General features: G+C 35.7%; 1 protein-coding gene across 2 annotated transcripts; it reads left to right on the forward strand.

The window, feature by feature from the left end:
* The first annotated feature begins 14,046 nt into the window (after positions 1–14,046).
* On the forward strand, positions 14,047–16,945 carry LOC122290452. Of its 2 annotated transcripts, XM_043098175.1 has the most exons (6): positions 14,047–14,432; positions 14,700–15,339; positions 15,504–15,617; positions 16,013–16,167; positions 16,261–16,465; positions 16,566–16,945. In XM_043098175.1, exons 2-6 carry the CDS (start codon positions 14,716–14,718, stop codon positions 16,731–16,733), a joined length of 1,266 nt encoding a protein of 421 aa, XP_042954109.1. In that variant the 5' UTR covers positions 14,047–14,432; positions 14,700–14,715; the 3' UTR covers positions 16,734–16,945. The 2 variants fall into 2 exon arrangements, with proteins under 2 accessions (XP_042954109.1, XP_042954108.1); XM_043098174.1 differs by having other exon boundaries at positions 14,048–15,339.
* The last annotated feature ends 4,375 nt before the right edge of the window (positions 16,946–21,320 follow it).

The raw sequence follows: 21,320 nt of genomic DNA on the forward strand, positions 1-21,320 counted from the left end.
GGAAAGAAGCGGAAAGGAAGCTTGCTTTTGGACAATGGGGCAAAAAGAGGTAAGTCTGTGTGTGAATTTGGCTTTACGGAGTCAATTTCTGAGTTATCAGCGGTGGCTGTTGAACAGCCCCGCTGGTCACAATGAAGGTTTTAAGTTGGAATCTCTGTGGGCTTGGGAACCCACGGAGTATTCGTACTCTTCGTGATTTAATCATGAAAGAAGCTCCCGATGTTGTTTTTTTGCAAGAAACAAAAATGAAGTCTAGACAGATGGAGATGTGTAAATTTAAACTGGGTTTCCGAAATTGTTTTGGAGTTGATTGTGTGGGTAGAAGTGGTGGTCTGTTTCTGTTATGGAAGGATGATTTGAATTTATCTATTGTTAATTACACTAAAAACCATATTCATGCGGTGGTTACCGATTGTAATGGGGGAAAGTGTTTGTTAACTGGGGTATATGGTCATCCTGATAGAAATTTCAGAGTGGAAGTTTGGAGGGTGTTAAAAGCACTGGGTCGTGGGGTCACTCTACCTTGGCTAGTGTTTGGGGATTTTAATGAAATTATGGATCATTCTGAGAAATGTGGAGGGAGTTTCCGAAGTAATAATCAGATATGGGAGTTTAGGGAGGTGCTGGAAGAATGTGATCTTAGAGATTTGGGATTGTTGGGAATTGTTTTACTTGGAGTAATAGAAGGGAAGGGGCTGGTCTGATAAGGGAGAGGTTGGATAGGTTTCTTGCTAATTCTTTATGGTGTGATATTTATCCAAACCTTAGAGTTCAACATGGTGTGGCAGCTTATTTTGACCATATTCCTTTGTGGTTAGATACTGATGGGCATTTAATTAGGAGAAAGGGTAAAAAGTTGTTTAGGTTTGAAGCTATGTGGGTGGGGGAGAAAAAGTGTTCTTCTATAATTGAGAATGTATGGAGGAGAGTAGAGGCTTCATCTCCTTTAAGAAGTATTATGGGATGTATTTCTAATTGTGCTGAGGAGTTGGGACAGTGGAATAAAATGTCTTTTGGTCATGTTCAACATGAATTAAAAACTGCTAAGTTGAAGCTCAACAGTTTCGAAGAAAGAGATGCAGGTTTTAGTCTGAATGAGTTTAACCAAGCTCGGGAAAATGTTCAGAAATGGCTTGAAATTGATGAATTAATGTGGAAACAGCGGTCTCGAGTAATGTGGCTTCGGGAAGGGGATTGTAATTCTAAGTATTTCCATTCAAAGGCTTCTTCTCGAAGAAGGAAAAATACTATTGTTCAGTTGTAAAATAATGATGGATGTTGGAAAAATGGAGATCAGATGGATGAGTTAATCACTGCTTATTTCCAGAAACTGTTTTCAGCTGCTGACCAAGTGGAAATGGAGGAGGTGTTAGCGGGTATTGACAGAAAAGTAACTACTGAGATGAACGTAGAGCTTTTAAAACCTTATGCGGCCAAGGAAGTGGAAGATGCCCTTAAACAAATGCATCCTTCAAAAGCTCCCGGACCTGATGGTATGTCTCCTATTTTCTTCCAGAAATACTGGCATGTGATTGGTAAATCTGTTACTGATGCTTTACTGCTAGCTGTAAATTCTGGAGAATTTCCTAGTGATCTGAATCATACTTTTATTACCCTTATTCCAAAGAAAGCATCTCCCTCAAAAGTGGCAGACTTTAGACCTATTAGCCTTTGTAATGTGTTTTATAAGATTTTATCAAAAGTCATTGCAAATAGGCTTAAGAAAGTTTTGCCAGAGGTAATCTCGGATACTCAATGTGCGTTTGTTCCGGGTAGACAGATTACTGATAATGTGCTTGTTGCTTATGAGATTTTGCATTTTTTGAGAATGAAAAGACAAGGGAATAAAGTGTTTATGTCTCTTAAACTAGATATGAGTAAAGCATACGATAGGGTGGAATGAGTGTTTTTGGAAAAAACTATGGAGTCTCTTGGTTTTGATAGCAGCTTTATTCATTTGATAATGCAGTGTGTTAGAACTGTTTCCTTTTCAGTTTTGGTTAATGGCAGTCCAAAAGGCCCTATAATTCCTAGTAGGGGAATCAGACAAGGAGATCCTTTGTCTCCTTATCTGTTCCTTCTATGTACTGAAGGCCTCATCTCTTTGTTGAAAAATTCTGTGGGTAGGGAAGGTGTTAAAGGTGTCTAGATTTGTAGAGGAGCCCCTAGAGTGAATCACTTGTTATTTACGGATGATAGTCTTATCTTTTGTCAAGCTGATGTAGTCACCAATGTAAAGATCCAGAATTTACTGAGTAAATATGAAAGAGCTTCGGGGCAATGTATTAATAAAGAAAAGACTTCCATGGTTTTTAATAGGAATGTGAGTGAAGTGCTGAAGGCTGATATTATGCAACTATAGGGAGGTAGTCATATGCAGCAATATGAAAAGTATTTGGGACTACCACCTATGGTTGGGAGGTCAAAGAAACAAGCTTTCTCTGGTATTAAAAATAGAGTTTGGCAGAAACTACAGTTATGGAAAGGTAACTTATTATCACAAGGGGGTAGAGAGGTCCTTATTAAGGCAGTAGCAATGTCTATTCCTACGTATGCTATGAGTTATTTCTTGTTTCCAAAGTCTTTATGTAAGGAGCTAGAGATGATGATGGCTAAGTTTTGATGAGGAAATCAGGTGCAGGGGAATAAAATTCATTGGATGAGTTGGGAAAAGCTTAGTAATTCAAAATTTAGAGGAGAGATGGGTTTTAAATATTTACATCTCTTTAACCTAGCTCTTTTAGCTAAACAAGGTTGGCGGCTCCTAAGAAATGAAGGTTCTTTAGTGCATCGTATGTTTAAAGCCAAATATTTTCCTAATACATGTTTATTTGAAGCCAAGGCACGGTTTAATTCATCTTATGTATGGAAAGGAATTTAGGCAGCTCTCAAAGATTTGAAAAAAGGTTGTAGGTGGAGAATAGGGAATGGCAAATGTGTTCAGGTTTTTAAGGATCCTTGGATTCCAGGTCTTTCTTTACCTTACAACCAGACAGAGTTTGAGGAAGATTTAAAAGTCAATCCTTTGATAGATGAGCATACGGGTTGGTGGAATGCTCAGATTTTAAGAGCTCTATTCAATCCAAATGTGGTTCAAAAAATTCTGCAACTGAATGTTTCTATCACTTCAGAAGATTCTTTGTTTTGGGCTCATGAGAGAAATGGAATATACTCAGTAAAAATTTACTGAGTGCTACAGCAGAGTCTATCTCAAGGTACTGGGCAAAATTCTAGGGAAAGAATAGATTCAGCCTTTTGGAAATGTTTGTGGCATCTGAAAATTCTGAAAAAAAATGAAGTTTTTTGCATGGCGAGCATGTCACGAAAAACTACCAATTTTCATGTATTTAAAGATAAAACATGTGCTGGAGAATAATATTTGCATCTTTTGTGATAATTGTAGAGAGGATGTTGCTCGTGCTTTATTTTATTGTTCTGATGTGAGGTATGTATGGGTGGCCTTTTGTTCTAACTTAGGTGATGTTAATTCAGATCTTTCTTTTTGGGAATTGGCAAACTTGGCTCGGGATAGAGGTTCACAGGATTTGTTGGCCAGATTCATAGCAATTGCTTGGGGGATATGGTATAAAAGGATCAAATTTATTTATGAGGATATTTCTCTGAATATTACTACTGCTGTTAATAATGCTCTTTCCTTACAGCAAGAGTATAAGAAGGTACAGGTTTTTGATGTGTTTGATAAGAAAATCAATAGAGTTGTGTGTTGAAATCCTCCTCCACCAGGTTTTTTAAAACTAAATGTTGATGGTGCTACTTTCTTTGATAATTCTTCTGCAGGGGTTGGGGTAATATTGAGAGATCATAATGGAGATGTTGTAGTAGCTGTTAGTAAAGTGGAAAGGGAGGTGTCATCTGCAGAATTTATTGAGGCTATTGCTTTGTTGAGAGGTTTGCAGCTGTGTATTCAGTGGGGTGTTCCAAAAATCTTGCTAGAATCTGATTGTTTGATACTTGTCAACACTTTGAATGAAAATTTTGAGGTTCTAACAGAATTTGATTTTATCCTACAAGATATTCGCAGGCTTATGCATGGATTTCAGGAAGCCAGAATTGAGCATGTTAATCGTTTGGGTAATGGTACTGCCCATTGTTTGGCTAGATATGCTAGAGAGGTTGATGATATTGTAATGTGGTGGGATTCATGTCCTTCTTTTGTAAGCCAAGCTATTTGGCTTGATAAAACTTCTATGTGTAAGGACTCCTTTTGATATGAATGAAAGTATGTCTGTTATCAACAAAAAAAAAAATCATAATTTTATAAATAAAGAAAATGGTCATTCCAAAAAAATTTATAATTCCTATATGCTCTACAAAATTTTATAAAATTCCAATATACTTAGAAATGTCTTATCTCCAATTTTTTTCTATAGTCGTAGAATTTTGTATAATTTATATATATATTATTTATTTTTTAAAGTGTGGTCTCACCAAAATTAAATCAGAACTAAGTTTAGGAAAAATAATAAACTTATTAATATGGATCCCAAAATTTTTTGTTATACAATATTAGGTTTCTCAATATGGAATCCAAAGTGAAAATACAAGAAAAATTATTTAAAGTTAGTGATCTATACAGAAACATTTGAGAGGTTTTATCCTCTAGATTTTATTAAGCAAGAAAAAAACTTATTTAAGGTCTCAATTATAGTATCATATGCTTAATATAATACAAAAATATCTAGAATTTGTATGAAACTTAATAAACTAGCTTGTGTACTAGAATGAAAGATGTCATTTTAAAATATCAATTTATAGTTTTTATGAAGTAAATAAATTTCAAATATTTCATTACAAAAATAATAATGAATGAACATTAATTATTTCATAAAGCATCATCGAAAAAAACATTAAACAAATATTACAACGTTGTATTTTTGGAATTTTATTTTTACATGTATATTACAAATTATCAAGATCAAATTTTATATATAATTATGTTTTTATGATTTTTGAATATCAATATGTCACAACATTAGAAAATTTGGCCTCTTCGGAGAAATTGCTAGTTCTGTCACTGTTGACAGGACGCTTATGATTTAATTATCTTAGGTATTTTACAATATTTTACACCTAAATTTATTATAAAAAAAAATACAGTGTGTCCTCAAATTATTGAGAATTAGCAAATAGTATTTTACATATTTTCCTCGCATGATATGTATATTATTTATCCTAGCTATCAACTTCAATAGCTTCCCACCAATTATGGATGATCTAGATAGATCATGTTTCCAGAAAGGAATAGCCTATACCACCAATAATTAACTGCAGAAGAGGTCATGTTGTACGTGATCGATGCATGCGCGCGCAGGCCGAGGCTCCACTGCATGTCCTCCTCAAAAATCTTGAAGGCAAATGTTGTTTCGTCAGTATTGCTGTGGCTAGCTGCAGCTTGGGTGGGTCCTTTTAAAAAAAGCTGGTAGAGATGACTTTAGTACTTGGCATGCTTATCTAAGTAGATATGAAATTCCAATAATTTAGACCTCTCAACTTCATGTTTTCCACACACTATAAGATAAATAAGTTTTTATGACTAAGATTTAGTGATTAAAATGATTATTTCTTACGGTTTTAGTAGGAAATAATCCTTTTGATCACTAAATTTTAATCATAAAAATCTATTTTTCTTATAGTGACATTTGATCGATCTGATGCCTTTCTAGCTATTGGAATACCTAAAGTTTCCAGTACAGAAGCATTATAGTTTTGATTATAAAAGGTGAGCCTATCCTTTTAAGATGATAGGGAAACTTATCAATAATTGAGTAATGTGTAAATTATTATAAATCAACTTGTATTGTATGACCACATTTAACCGTCATAATTAATCAGGTTTTAACCGTCAATTAAGACCTTTATACCCTTATATATATGGGTATATTTCTATGTTCATATGAATGAATAACAAGAACCTCTCTCTTATTCTCTCTATTTTTATTGATTTTACAACACGTTATCAGCACGATTACTCACTCTCTCTCTCTCTCTCTGAAATCCACGCTGCCAAAGCTTTCGATTCTTCTGGTTTGCTACTAGGAGCTCTAGGACGTTGCTAACCGATGAGATCGAGAGACGAATATAAGGATCGAACTAAAGGTCTGATCATCAATGGTGGCGTTTTTTGTCGACAGTGAACAGCCAAGTCCTCCTATCATTTAATTATATACACCATTCCGTAGTTGTACAGAAAGAATATTAATGAGTACTCCACGATCTGATCTAGTACCAAGTCCAATTCCTACTCTCTCCCCGGAACCCCTCTTTTTAATTTCCTGTTCTTTCGGTCCAAGATCAGCTTTCCAACGATCTCTCTCTTGCTGGAGGTGCCCGAGTCGGGGAGCGGTCTGATCATTGCCCATATACTCGGCCCCATCATATTTGGAGAAACGTCGGACTCCATCCAGGATCCGAGCTTGTGCGACGTCGGACCACCGGAATCCCAACCAGAACCGTCCAATGAGTGCCAAGCACCTTGGTTCGTCGCCGTTCTGGTCGTCTTCTCTGTCCTCTTCGTGGTCTACCTTTCCGTCCTCTTCGTTCATCGAACTTCTCCTTTTTCCTTTTCTGAGAAGAACAATTCTAAGGGAGACTAATGAATACTTACTTCCACGATAGTCTTTAATCAACCAATCCGGAAAAATCCGGCTTGCCTACACTCTGCTCGCGCTTATTATTTTAAAGACCGCATCTATCGTACATGATTCATTGGAATGGTTCAATAAGTGGTGACAAGAAAATCCGACGGTGATGGTGGAGCCGTTTGTAAAGGACTTTCATGGTGAAAATAAGGTTCTATTAAAACTGGTCCAACCGAGGAAGAAGGAGACACTGAGGGATGACGTCGGCCCACTGCCACACTGCATTGGCTTTGAGGCCGTGGATTAGGAGAAAAAGGAGACACTGAATGATGACGTGAGGGATGACGTCGGTTGATTCTGCTGGTGGGCGGTAGCACTTAAAGGCAGCCTAGTGGTCGGCGATAGTGAGCTGCAAGTGGGCCCTACTCCGGGTCGATAGTCCATTTTATACAAAGTCCAGACGCTCCTCTTCCTTACTCCCAAACAGAAAGCATATAAAATAATAATACAGCACAAGTCAAGTAAGTTTATTGGAATTTACTCACTATTTTCTCATCAAAGATGACGCTGGACAAGTCAAGTAAGTTTATTGAAATTTACTCACTATTGATTCTGAAGCTAGTGATCTTCTACTTCAAATAAGTTTTTCAATATATTATTTGCAATCTCCAAGGTGAGTATTAAATATTATATTCATTATTATTACGTAATAAAATTCTATGTTTATTTACATAGTTTACATCTCAGTTATATCTATGGTAAATTTTTATTCACATAGTTTATATACAAGTTCTATTTACTTTTTATACTTGTTATGAATTATTGATGATAAGATTCATCTTGGAATAAAAATGGAGCATCCCTGAAGGATCGCCCTAAACCAATAATTTTATTGAGTATCTCATATTAAGATTTATTTTAGAATAGAAATTGAGCATCCCTGAATGATCTCTCTAAACCAATAATTTTATTAAGTGTCTAATATTAAGATTTATCTTGGAATAGAAATTGAGCATCAGTGAAGGATCTCTCTAAATCAATAATTTTATTGAGTATCTCATAGTTTAAATGAATGATACGTGTACCAAAAACTCATTAAGATAAATGTACCTGAAGTTGCATAATTGAAATTGTGTAGAGAAAAGTCACTAAAGATTATATGTTTAAATGAATGCCTCGAATGTGTTCCTGAAGTAGCAATATCAAGTACAAAAGTTCACAATATATTCTAAATTTATATCTGGTCTTCTAGTGGCTAAGCAAAATAATGAGTTTTTGTTAAGAAATCATTAGTCACGTCCTACTAGTTCCACATCATTTCCTGAAATGAATGATATTGGATTTATATCATTTTATTCCCTAAAATAAAGAGAATGATGCATTTTATTCAAAGAAACTAAGAGATTGAACGTGGTAATGAATATCTTTAAAATACTTTTATGATTTCGAGCTAGAAGCTCGTATTAGAAAAACTATCATCTTTCTCTTTGAGATGATGTTATACAACTATTGAATCAAATATTATGATGCATCAAAAGTGATATGATTCAAAATATTTATATATTTTTCATGATTATCTTGATCATCCAAAATCAATTATGATAAGTCGAATAATTTTCATATGGACATCTATAAAAGAACTAGAAGATTCTTTTACTATAAAGTCTTCCCACCAGGAGTAGAAAGAAAAATTTGCTAGAAGCAAATAAAATGAAATAATTCGACATTATCTTGATTATCATAGGTGAACTGGAAGATCAAATGATAATTAATTTATGGATGCAATAAGATAAGAATGTCTCATATTCTAGCTGCTAAAATTCCAGCGAGGATTGAAGTCCCCGTAGGACAATTAAGAAATTTAGCATTCTAATGAACATAAGACATATCTAAAAGCATGTGAGACCTATTAATACAAAAGATAAAGCATATCGAAAGAGAAAATCACAAATAAAAGAAATTGGTGCTCCTGAAGAGGCCGTACCTACAAAATAAGTAATAAGATCCATCCAAACTTTCTGTACAAAATTTTCCTATAAAAACTCCTGAAGAGTATAATCCTTCTGAAGAGTGCCTCATGAAGAGGTTTTGCATTAAATGTCTTCCCTTGAAGAGGGACAGGTACCTGAAAATAACAAGATCTCAATACATTTCATGAATATTGGAGAAATTATGGATAGAAATAAAACCGTTGTCGACAACGTATTTTCATATAAGATAGCATTACCAGAAGTAATGAAGAAAGTGAGTTAAGAACCGTTGAAAAATACTGACGTAAAAATATTGGCCAAAATAGAAAGAAAAAATTTATGGAGAATTGATATCACTAGTAAAATGTGATACATATGGACTTCTAGTCCAAACACCTAAGAGATGATGCTTGTTAAATATCAGTAGGTATTTGTATAAAGAAAAGAAAGTTTGGATATGCATGATTCACTGTATATTTATATGGATCATTAGATCATTACATATATATATATATATGAAAATGCCTTAAGGATATAAAATGCATGAAGCTTCTAATCTGAAAATGTGATATGTAAATCACGAATCGGTTTCTCATAGAAATAATATTGATATGCTTTTGAAGTGGATGAAATTATATTGAGGTTTTTATTAGCTTGAACGTTACCGAGAGTTTGGATATGCATGATTAACTGCATATTTATATGGATTACTAGATATGAAATGCATGAAGCATATAGTCCTAAAGTACTTATTCTATCAAATTTCAAAAATCCTTATACGATCTAAAACAATCCAAACACACGTGGAACAAGCTATTGTCAATATATTTTCAGTATCTATATTAATTTTTATTGCAGTTTATATAGATAATTTAAATGTCATTGAGACTCCAGAAGAGCTCATGAAAACTGCACATATATGAAATATAAATCTGAAACCCTTGCGGTTTCAGGGGGAGATGAATGAAATTATTAGTTCTGAAATACCATCTCTTAAATGCAATTAGTATTTCAGATTCATATTACGATTTTATAAGAAGTGTACATTATTAAAAGAGAAATAAAATGGAGCACACAGAACATCTACCAGAAGATAGAAACACAAATATGAATATTTGAGAAATATTATTTTATTATCTCGAAATAAAATTACAAAAATTTGAGGCTCTTCGCCTCATTCTTTAAAAGCTCTTACTCTTCAAAAATCTGCATGGCATCCTTATCTAAAGGAGTAGGCAATCGAAAAGAAGATTTAAACAAGAATTTTAAATTCCTATTCTCTTGCTTTATTGCTTATATCTTCATGTTGGACTCCAGAAGAAGTCGCTGAAGGATAGAAATATTCTTATTGAGTTTGTCAACCCCACAAGTTTTGGATTATAGTCGTTGAGAAAATGCGACAATGGTTGATGAGTATCGGGTACCGAGACTCACAAGCTCGTAGATAACTTCATTATGTGTCTTATTAGTCAGATCATTATTGTATTGCATTATAGCACCTATGGTAGAAGCAGAAATACCTTGTGAACGAGGTACAGAATACCTCATATATTGGTCATGAGAAGATTGCTGAGCCATTGCAGAGTAAGAATGTAGAAAGAGATTGCAGAGTAAAATTACAGACTAATTACAGAAAAGTGAAGAAGATGAGATGCGAATGAAGATGAGCTGAATATTTCTTTTATAGAAAAAATTATGACAAAGCATCTCTATTACTTCACAGCATCTCTTGTGAAGCATTTATATATAAGAGACAAGAGATGTAGCATCATAGCCCTGCGGCACCTGACAGTTACAGAAAAGCTGTAAAATCCTGTGGTGCTTGTCTGGTCTAAAAAGATAGCCACCGTTTTTGTTGAATATGGAGGTTAGCGGCTTAATTTTGATGAATTCTCTACTAACTATGTTATTTACAAGAACCCCAGAATAACACAACTCCAAAAGAGTACTGAATCTAATGTTAAAATGATCTTGAGTTAATATGGTGAATTCGTTTACCAAAACATTATCAACTACATCATTTAAAAAGTTGGTATACAATATTGAGATGCATCAACGCAAAGACCTTTCACTATAAAGTCTTGAAGCACTTTTATATGGACAAAACTCATCTCCTGAGTACCCAAAGGTTGCTCAATCATTTGATGAGCAAAAAGATCCATTTCGTCCTTGTGAAGACGATGAAGAAATTCTTAGTCCTAAAGTACCTTATCTCAATGCAATTGAAGTCCTGAATATGTAATTATTTTATCAACATGGATCAAATCTATAATTAGTTGGATATACGGATGCAGGTTATCTTTCAGATCCACGCACAAGAAGATCATTACAATTCATGAGGAGAAATGTGAAATTGATGTCAAGCAGATACGGTCAAGTGATAATTTGACAAATTATTCACTAAAGCATTACCAACTGCAATATTTAAGAAGATTATGCAGAACTTTTAAATGCGGAGATTGGAAGACCTATTATCATGCACTTTTCAGGGGGAGTAATGTCTTGAAGACTTGTGCTGATTGTATCTTTTTCCTTCACTAAGGTTTTATCCCACTAAATTTTTCTTTGCAAGGTTTTATTGAGGCAATCCTAAAGCGCTTGGCTGTATACATGAATATTGTACTCTTTTTCCTTCGTCATTGATTTTTTTTTTCTCACAGGGTTTTTTTCTTGGCAAGGTTTTAACGAGACATATTCTTTAAATATGGTCATCCAAAGGGGGAGTATTATAAACCAACTTGTATTGTATGACCACATTTAACCGTCATAATTGACCAGGTCTTAGCCGTCAATTAAGACTTTTGTACCCCTATATATATGAGTATATTTCTAGGTTCATATGAATGAATAACAAGAATCTCTATCTCATTCTCTCTATTTTTATTAATTTTACAACATAAATTAATTAAAGGCAGTAAGATTGGAAAATTCATGCGATGGATTCCAGTACTAAATTTGTACGTACCAACTTGAGCCTCACTTTTGTAGCCACAAAGACAACTAGATCAGAATTTTCTCCATATGAACTGGTTTTTTTTATTTTGAACCTATCATTTAAAAAAAAAAAAAAAACTAATTAGTATTTGAATAGCATATCATATATATTTTTATGTGATAAAATTTAATTTATAAGATTTAAGTTTTTAACTTTTTCTTACGAATCAAATCATATTATACAAATAATATGAAAAATGTATTCTCTACCTCGGCTTATAAATAATATATATGAGATTATCTTCAAATTACCGGATTCAATGTGGATATGGGATTCACACCCACTATTGGAAGTTGCCATGACAGTCTTCTATGGATGGCATAGTAGACTTTAGGAACATGGGATCTCCACCCATTTTAAACTAAAACCTCTTCCTTTCTGGTCCTTCTCAGATCACTTCATCGAACTCATTCCCGTCTTCTACCATTTCACTAGCAGAGAAAAAAACTTTGTCCCTACATTTAACCCAACAAATTGCTATAGCTAAGGTTTTTTTTTTCTCTCTCTCTCTCCAGGAACTACATATATTCACGTACAATATTTATCAAAATAGATTGTAAATTGCAAATTGAATATTTTCAATCTACAAATTTCAGAACCTTTACTCAAAGAATTCGACACCTTCAACAGTATAAATCTTGGGGTCTTTGGAACCACTAATTCCATAATGGGCTCATAAGTCCGTTTGCTAGTTGGTGTAAGGGGTCGAGAATCATTTTTATGTTGCACAACAATTCGTTACATAAGGTTGAGACATTTTTCTGTCCTTTGAAGCTCTTCTAATCTTCCTCCAAGAAAATGGATTCCTGGTCGTGGTGTTGAGAAATCGGTGACCATTGTGCAATTTCGCGATGAATGCAACTTACAGATGGATATCCTAAAAGAGATTGTGGTGACTATGATGCGAAATTGGGTTAGTAGCGGCGGACCGAGGCACAATTTGCAATGACACTCGGGGCTTCGACACAGAGAAGTGGTGCACCGGAGAAGATGGTTTAAAGTGTATGTTGTAATAGCAAAACATAATATTGGAGAAGAATATTTCATTATGCAAGGGGCATAATTCAGTGCATCGTGGCTTAATGTTTTACACATTTGGAAGCTGACGTGTTTCGATAATATTGGATGGTGTAAATAGAACATTTTCACCGCATCCGGTCCCAGGGGGAGTCAATATATATATATATACACGGACGATGCTAGAGCCACAGCTAGTGGCTCCCATTGGGGCCATCGCTAGGCTTAAAAAAAATATTTTTTTATTTTTTTTTAAATTATTTTTTAATACTTTTAAATATTTAAAAAAATATAAATAATTTATAATAACATTAAATAATTTTTTCTTAATCATTAAGAAGAAGAAAAAAAAAAAAAGGACATCGGTGGCCAAAGCATTTTTCATATATACAGAGAGAGAGAGAGAGAGAGGTGAAGTGCACAGGTTGAGAACATAAAGGCCTCTACAGTTGAGTCCTACCATGCAACGATGAGTAGTGATTTCCCCAAGGCCCTAAGGAGTAAGGGTCCAGCTCGAATCCAGTTGCAATGGTCCAATTCCCCCTCAATTTGGACCCCAGCCGATTCATTCCCCCAAATGGGAAAAAAGAAACACCTCCTCATCATGCAATTTGATTTTTGGACTCTTATTTTTCACTTTGTAGTTTTTCTTTAAAAGACTTTTTATCATTTGGTTTATGGCACTTTGTAATTTTTTATTCTTTTCCGTTAAATAAATAACAAAATGTCTTTTGGAAGTTTTAAAATCATTTTAAAAAGAACTAATCAGTAAAATAATCTAGAAAAAAAAAAGAATGTATAAATAAAAGAGAAATGATTTCGTTATAAAAAATTTCATAAAAATAAACTTACAAATTAGCGTTATTTGATATGATATATTAGATTGTAAAATTATTTTTATTATAAAATAATCTAACGTGTCACATGAAATTATTTTAATTTATAAATTTATTTTTATAAAATCTTTTTATAACCACTTAAGAATAGAAACCCACTACATAAACCGAACAAACTTATGAACCTAGAAAATAAATAAAATGTTTAAAAGTTTAGGAAAAAATGGCTGTCCGCACTGAGAAGCGGAAAGAAGTGCAATTCCGGTTCCCATCTCCCACAGGCCACAGGACCGACCAATCCGTTTTAAATTTAAAATAGTTTTATTTGACAAAAAAATATTTTAAAAAATTAATTAAAAATTAACAAAAAAGAAAAAAAAATGATAAAAAAATATAATTTTTTTTATAAAAAATTATACTTATCATCGTTTGTACAATATATTAATATGTGATTTATTTTATTATAAATATATATCGATGTATAAATATGTATCTATTTAAATAAAATAATAAAAATAATTAATTATATATTGGTGCGTAGTGTTGACAAGATAAGTAACTTTTTTTTTTCTTTTTTTAATATATTTACTCCGTAGGGCATATAGTATACAAGTAAATTGGCCTTTGGAATCTTGGATAATTGAATCGGAGAGAGAGAGAGAGAGAGAGAGAGAGAGAGATCATGAGAGTCGGTCTAGGAAGGAAACTAGGAGTGGAGCGAGGATTTGGGCGATAAATGGGAGAGAATCATATGCATAGGACTTTAGATTTGCATGGTTTGAATTATGAAAAAATATAGGCTTTTTTTTCTTTGTTCTTGTTGACGTATATCTATATCAGATGATTCTGATCTGTCTCTCAGACAAACAACTGGGTCGGAGAAAAATCATAAGCCTCTCAATTACTTCTCTCTGCACTCTCTCTCTCTCTCTCCCCATCCCTCTTCAGTGTTTGCTGAAAACTTGGCTACGCTTTTGGGATTGTTCCTCAAATTCGTTAACCAGCGAGATTTTGGGTAAATTTTTCCTGCCTCGATTCTTCAATTTTTATATAAGATTTACTTCCAATTCTTGATTTCAAAACAATGAATTAGTGAAGGTCAAGATTTGGTTCTCTCTTTCTAAGATCTTTGTATCTGCTTCAAATTTTCTTGAAACGATAATGGAAGAGAGAGACAATGGCTCAAAAAGACCGAAACAAAATTAAAGCAATACAAGCATGAAAAACACTGTATCTTTGCATCTAGGTTTGTTTTAAAATTTTTGAGATTTTATGAACTTAGATGGAAAAGAACAATAATGGATCAGGTGGAACAACCTCAAAAGTGTGGCAAGAGCAGTAGTTGTATTGGTGTTGGTGGTAGTATTGATATTGGAGGTGTTGCTAGATCTTCCAAAAAGTCCAAGCAAAAGAAAGCCCCGCAGAGAGGACTTGGCGTGGCACAGCTTGAAAAGATCAGGCTAGAAGAACAGCAAAAGAAAGGCACTATTTTGTTATCTCCACCTTCAGTCTCACCGACCAAATCTTCCTTTATATCTTTGCCAATTCCAAATTACCACCATTCAAATCCATCGTCATCCTCAATTCCCTTTCATTCTCCATCCCCGGCTCATCTTTCATCGCTAGATTCGATGATCAGGCCACCTCAACCGGTCCAAAACATCGATGTACGAAATTCAAGCACGGTTAGTAGCGGCGGGTTTGAAGCCGGATGGCCAGGGATTTCGGTTCCTGGGTATGGCTGTGTGCCTAAATTGCGGAACGCTAATAAGTATGATCCCGAGAAGGAGAGTTCTGGGTTGGATCCAGGATTGGCATTTCGGTCGAATTTGAATTTGCCTTATGAATTGGACAACCATTTTTGGCCTCCCCCTTGTTTGATGCAAAGAACGCAGCAATATCAGCATCCTTCTCATTCGATGGTAAAACATCTACTTCCTGTGTTATGTATTTACATTTTTTAACCTTGGGAAAAAAAGAAATAATGGGTTTCGTTCCTTCAATTATGCCATTTTTACTCCATTTTGCTTTTGCGCCTCCTTTTAATCTTGGATTTGAAGAGGATTTTGGTGAATGAAACGTGCAGGTGAATGTCTCATCAGGAACATCATCATCGTCAGTACTAAGTTTTCGGATGGAGCCCCCTTCAAACCAAAGCTATGATGGCAATTATATATCGTCGTGGTCAGAGGAAGAGAAGGTACATCAAACCTGCATACTTTTGGTGATCCCAATCTTTTAAACATGAAACCATGAGTTCTAGTGGCAAGCTTTTGTAGTCTTGTATGGAAGTTGGTATAAATGCCGTGTCTCACTCGTTAGTAACGTTTCAAACTAGCTGTTACTTTTCTCCATTCTTTTCTTGTTTACAGGTAAATAGCTAATAGTAGAATGGCTTCAACATAAATTTTCAAAAACCTTTTCATTGGTTGAATTGAAAGCTTACATGGTAATTGTTTCACACACGCTTGCATGCTCACACATATATGTGACTCTGTTACCATGCAATGCTTGGGTTTTCATTTTATTCTTTCAACTAAAACATCTAAAATATGGATATTTTTCTCATGGACTAATTGTTTAAATATGGTATAGATGGTTGGCATGAAGAGACCATATCCCTTCTTTCTAGACGATTCTTCAGGCCCCTCTTTCAATTACAAATTACGTACCCTTATCAGATCAGATAAACCAGCCTCATCTGAAAACGGAGGACAGTTTAATTTCAGGGCTAGAAAATTGATTTTAAGGTGAAGCAAATTTTTTATCTATATGTTGATCTTTACTAGTAATGTTAAAATTGTTGTCTGATCTCGTAAGTTGTATTCTTTTTCACAATTCAGAGAAAGCCCTTCATCCTCAATTTTCTATTCCAAGATGGAGTCAAATACAAGCATTAAAGGAAATGAGGTTCTGAAAGGAATGTCTCTCTCGCTATCTCCTCCCGGAAACACATCAACTTGTCCAAGCTCAAAACTCAAGCCACTTTCAGCTTGTATAGCATTGCAAGACAGCATATTCCCTGATTTTGAATCACTGCCATATCAAGTAAGATCAAAAAACCAAAAGCCATATCTGATTTTAGAAATTTTACGCTTCACTATATTTCAGTTTTTCCTTAATTATTGAATTTATTAATTTGTTAAAGGGTACTGTGGAAGACCCCATTATCCAGCAGTTGCCAAGTCAGTCGGATCAGAAACAACCTTTTTATTGCTTCCTCCAACCAGCAAAGGTGCAAATTGGCCAAGCAACAACCACAATGAACAATTGTAATGGAGTAGGAGAAAGTATTGATCTCAATTTGAAGTTATAAATGGCTTTGTCCATTTGTCTCTACCCATATCTTTTAGTTTGTTTGGCAGGCTGGTTGTTCCGCAGTATGAGACAATACCAGAGATAATCTTTAGCTTTTTTGGTTGTTCTTTTGGATATTGCAACATGTTAAATTCAATGTATAACTAAATATGCTTATGTAAGCTTGAGGATCAAAGGAAGATAGGGAGAAGTAGATTTTGTTTGTTTGAATGTGTTGCAGTTTCATGAAGTCATGACTCATGGAGTTGGATTGGTACATGGAGGATGGGTCAAGCACGAGATTGGTAACAATCTTCTGCAAGTGGATTGTACTTTGTCTTCTTGTTTGGCTGGGGTCTCTTATATCTGACCTTCATTGTCGTTGGAGATGAGTGACCGCAGGAAGGGTCCAGTGTACCCGGAGAGAGAGAGAGAGAGAGAGAGAGAGAGAGTATGGGTATTTTTGCCTTTTGCCCTTAAAGTTATAGAGTTATTTTTTAGAGTCTTTTTAAAATTTAAATTACTTTATGTATTATTTGAAAAAGCATCAAAATGATGTTTTTGTTATAAACTATCTTGAATTGTATGACCATATTTATCTAGTCGACATATGCATAGTACATAGTGCTAGCATAGTACTAGCATAGTGAGTTGGCCGACATATGCATAGTGCTAGCATAGTACTAGCATAGTAAATTGGCCGACATATGCATAGTGCATAGTGCTAGCATAGTGAGTTGGTCGATATATGCATAGTGCATAGTGCTAGCATAGTGTTAGCATAGTGAGCAATCATAGTCCCCTTTGTACGCCTATATATATCGTTGAATTCTTTAAGAAATTCATAGGTTTCATAACCTCTCTGAGCTCTATTTCTTTCTCTCTCATTTTGAAAGTTTTATAACACGTTATGGCTCTCTATTTTCAATGATTTCATAACACGTTATCAGCACGAAAGTTCTGACGATTTTGAAGCTAGTAGTCCTCTACTTCAAGTAAGTTTTTCAATATATTTTTGTAGTTTCCAAAATGAATATGAAATGTTACATTACTTAATGAAAACTCTATACTTATGTTCCTGATTTATATATGTAAAAAATGTCAAATCTTACAAAATTGAAATTCGTTGCTCTTGACATTTCTGGGAAAAATTATTTATCTTGGATCCTTGATGCTGAGATCCATCTGGATGCAATGAACCTGGGAGATACAATTAAAGAAGGAAATCAAGGGTCCCTGCAGGACCGTGCTAAGGCAATGATTTTCCTTCGGCACCATCTTCATGAATAATTAAAAACTGAGTATCTAACGGTGAAAGATCCACTTATTTTGTGGAATGATTTAAGGGAGAGATATGAACACCAGAAAACTGTAATCCTCCCAAAAGCTCGTCATGATTGGATGCACCTGAGGTTGCAAGACTTCAAGAGTGTTAGTGAGTATAACTCTGCACTCTTTAAAATTAGCTCGCTATTGAAATTATGTGGTGAAAAAGTCACTGATGATGACTTGTTAGAGAAGACATATACTACTTTTCATGTCTCGAATGTGCTCCTGCAGCAGCAATATTGAGAGCGAAAGTTCAAGAAATATTATGAACTTATATATTGTCTTCTATTAGCTAAGCAAAATAATGAGCTTTTATTAAGAAATCACCAGTCACGTCCAACTGGTTCTATATCATTCCCTGAAGTGAATGATACTAGATTTATATCATTCCCAGAAGCGAATGGTACATCTTTTCAAAGAAAAAGATGACGTGGACGTGGTAAGAAAAACTATAGAAGTGGAGGTCCTAAAAGTGACCACACTAAAAGGGATAATAATAGATATACACCGTACCACCAGAAGTGGTTCAACTGAGAGAAGGGCAAAGGTCCTCAAAACAAATTTTTAAAGAAAGATGAAGATGGATGCCATAGATGTGGTATGACTGGACATTGGGCTCGTACCTGTCGTACATCTAAGCACTTGGTTGACTTATACTAATCTTCTATAAAAGAAAAAACAAAGAAATCTGAAACAAATTTTGCTGAACCATCATATGCTTTAAATTCTATAGATGGAGAAGATATTACAAGTCTTGATGTTTCTGATTTCTTTAAGGATTCTAGTGTTAGAGTTGATCATGAAAGTGTTCCTTTTTAATTAATGTATTTCCTTTATCTTATTATAAAATATTTTTATATTCTGCAATGTTTTGTAGTAATGAAAGTTTTATTTATTCTTTTATACTTGTTATAAATTATTGATGATATGATTTATCTGAAAATAAAAATGGAGCATCCCTGAAGGATCGCCCTAAATCAATAATTTTATTGAGTATCTCATATGAGTGATACTTGTACCAAAAACTCATTATGATTTATGTGACGCCCCCAAATCCCCACGCCCGAACACGGGAAAAATCGAGACGTCCGGATGGTGACAACCCGGGTCACCATCCTATCGACGGGTGCCAAGTGTGTGCAAGGCAACATATATGTACAAAGAAACACGCAGCAGATAACGAAAGTCATAAATAAAATATTACAAAAACACAAATACGGTTTTAAACCAAATATAAAGCATAGCATCAGCAATCCGGCGGAGCCGCATCCTCGGGCTCAGCCTCCTCCTCTTTGTCCTCCAACTCTGCACCAAAAGCTACGGAACCAAAAATGGTACCGCAGGTAAGTAAAACCCAAACACTACCAGATAAAAACACAAAGAACTCAAACAAAATGCATGAAGCATGCCCGATGCACAAAACCCAAAAACATAATTTTCCACACACGCCAAAAATCCATTTGGCCCAAAAACACATCCTTTTCGAAAAACACGCCAAAAGTCACATTTGGCATTTATCCAACTCAAACCATTATCCGTTTTATCCGTATGCACCATGACCTCCCCTAGGGGTCATCCGCACACCCCTGGCTCCAGTGCCACACCGCAAAGTACCACCACGCATGTGACACCTAACGAGCGATGCCCAGTTCCGCGCCCCGCGCGTTCGTAGCCAAGCATCCTCTAGCCCTCACCAGCAAAGGGCCACGGAGTCGGTGCGTAGAGCGATGCCCGGTTCCGCGTCCGGCGCGTTCGTAGCCAAGCAACCCCTAGCCCCCGCTCCCATCGTCTAGCGACAACTCAGGGGACATCACTTAGTTTATTCCGCTCCCGAGTGACCAGAGGAGCTCCACCGAGATAATACCACATCCCGACTTGGGGTCGTGATACACACGCACTCCTAAGTCCAATTACGCCAATAAACAGGCTTTTCACACTTAAACAAAAACACACGTGCATGCACCATGTAATGTCATATCAATGCATAATAAAATAATCCAACAACATAATTCAATAAAACAGGCAACTCCGTCCTCCATCCATCCGACCCCCGAACTCCTTGGACTCAGTCCGAAATCAACCAACCAACAGCAGATAAAATAATTGAACGAGCAATATATATTTAAATCTGAAAATAGGGTTTGGAAAATACTTACAGCGCTATATGGCAATTTTAGAAAACACGAGGCGTTGCAAACGGCGGCAAAAAAGCAACGTCACAGTGAAAATTCACTGTGGCCGTGGGTTGTGAAAAACTTACTTTTGAACGGGGACAAACTAGGGTTTGGGATTGATAAGAAATGGTCTAGGGATGATTGTGAAGCTATTGGAAGTGGTGGTTGGCCGTGGGTGGCGGCGAAATCGCCGGAAAGAGGCCGGATTTCCCAAAAAGGAAAGCTAGCTCGTAGGAACTGTTCCGGTGGTCGTTGGAGGCCGAAAATAGGTGGGTTAGGACGGCAAGGGACCGGTGAAGAAATGGTGGCTGGAGGTGGAGCGACGGCGGCGGATCGGAGCCAAAGCCGTGCGGGCTTCAAAGGGATTTTCCGGCCAAACGGCCGGCCGGTTGGGGGTGAGCTTCGGTGGGGATGTGCGCCGGAGGGAAACGAACCGAACGGTACCGGCGGTGAGCCGCACAGTGGCCGGACGGCGGTAGATCGGGGAGTTGAAGCTTCCGGCGGGAGAGAGGAGAGAAGAGAGAGAGAGGCCGGGGGGGTCGACGCGGGGAGAGAGAGGGAAAAAGAAAGAAAGAAAAAAAAAAAAAAAAAAAAAGGAAAAAGAGAAAAAGGAAAAAGAAAATGAAAAAGGGAAAGAGATGTAGGGAAAAGACGATGTCTAATCCTTAGTCTGGGAAAAACAACACTAAACCGCCGCGAAGATATTAAAAATCACAAAACAACTAAAAGAAATAAAACACATCATCAATTAAATTAAAAATAATTTTAAAATGCAAATAAATTAAAATAAATAACTAAAATATTAATTAAAATAAAAACAACTAGTTCAGCGAAAATACACTCAAAAGCGGGTCATCACATCCTCCCCTCCTTAAAAACAAATTTCATCCTCGAAATTTGCAGATCAACCACCAACTTAAAGCAAGCCACAAGAAAGCACATAAACCAACTGTGATCGAGATTAAGGTACATACCTTCTCTATTCGAACAAGTACGGGTACTGCTCCCTCATGTCCGCTACTCGCTCCCAAGAGAAGTCTTGAGCTAACGGGTCTCCCCAAGCCACTTTAACCAAAGGTATCGTCTTGGACCTCAACTATTGC

Source organism: Carya illinoinensis, chromosome 12, assembly GCF_018687715.1.
Source record: "Carya illinoinensis cultivar Pawnee chromosome 12, C.illinoinensisPawnee_v1, whole genome shotgun sequence".
NCBI lineage: Eukaryota > Viridiplantae > Streptophyta > Magnoliopsida > Fagales > Juglandaceae > Carya > Carya illinoinensis.

Coding starts and splice junctions, on each gene's coding strand:
- LOC122290452 (XM_043098175.1), top strand. CDS start 14,716: ATGGATCAGGTGGAACAACCTCAAAAGTGTGGCAAGAGCAGTAGTTGT. Junction 15,340..15,503: donor AGCATCCTTCTCATTCGATG/GTAAAACATCTA, acceptor TGAAACGTGCAG/GTGAATGTCTCATCAGGAAC. Junction 16,466..16,565: donor TTGAATCACTGCCATATCAA/GTAAGATCAAAA, acceptor AATTTGTTAAAG/GGTACTGTGGAAGACCCCAT.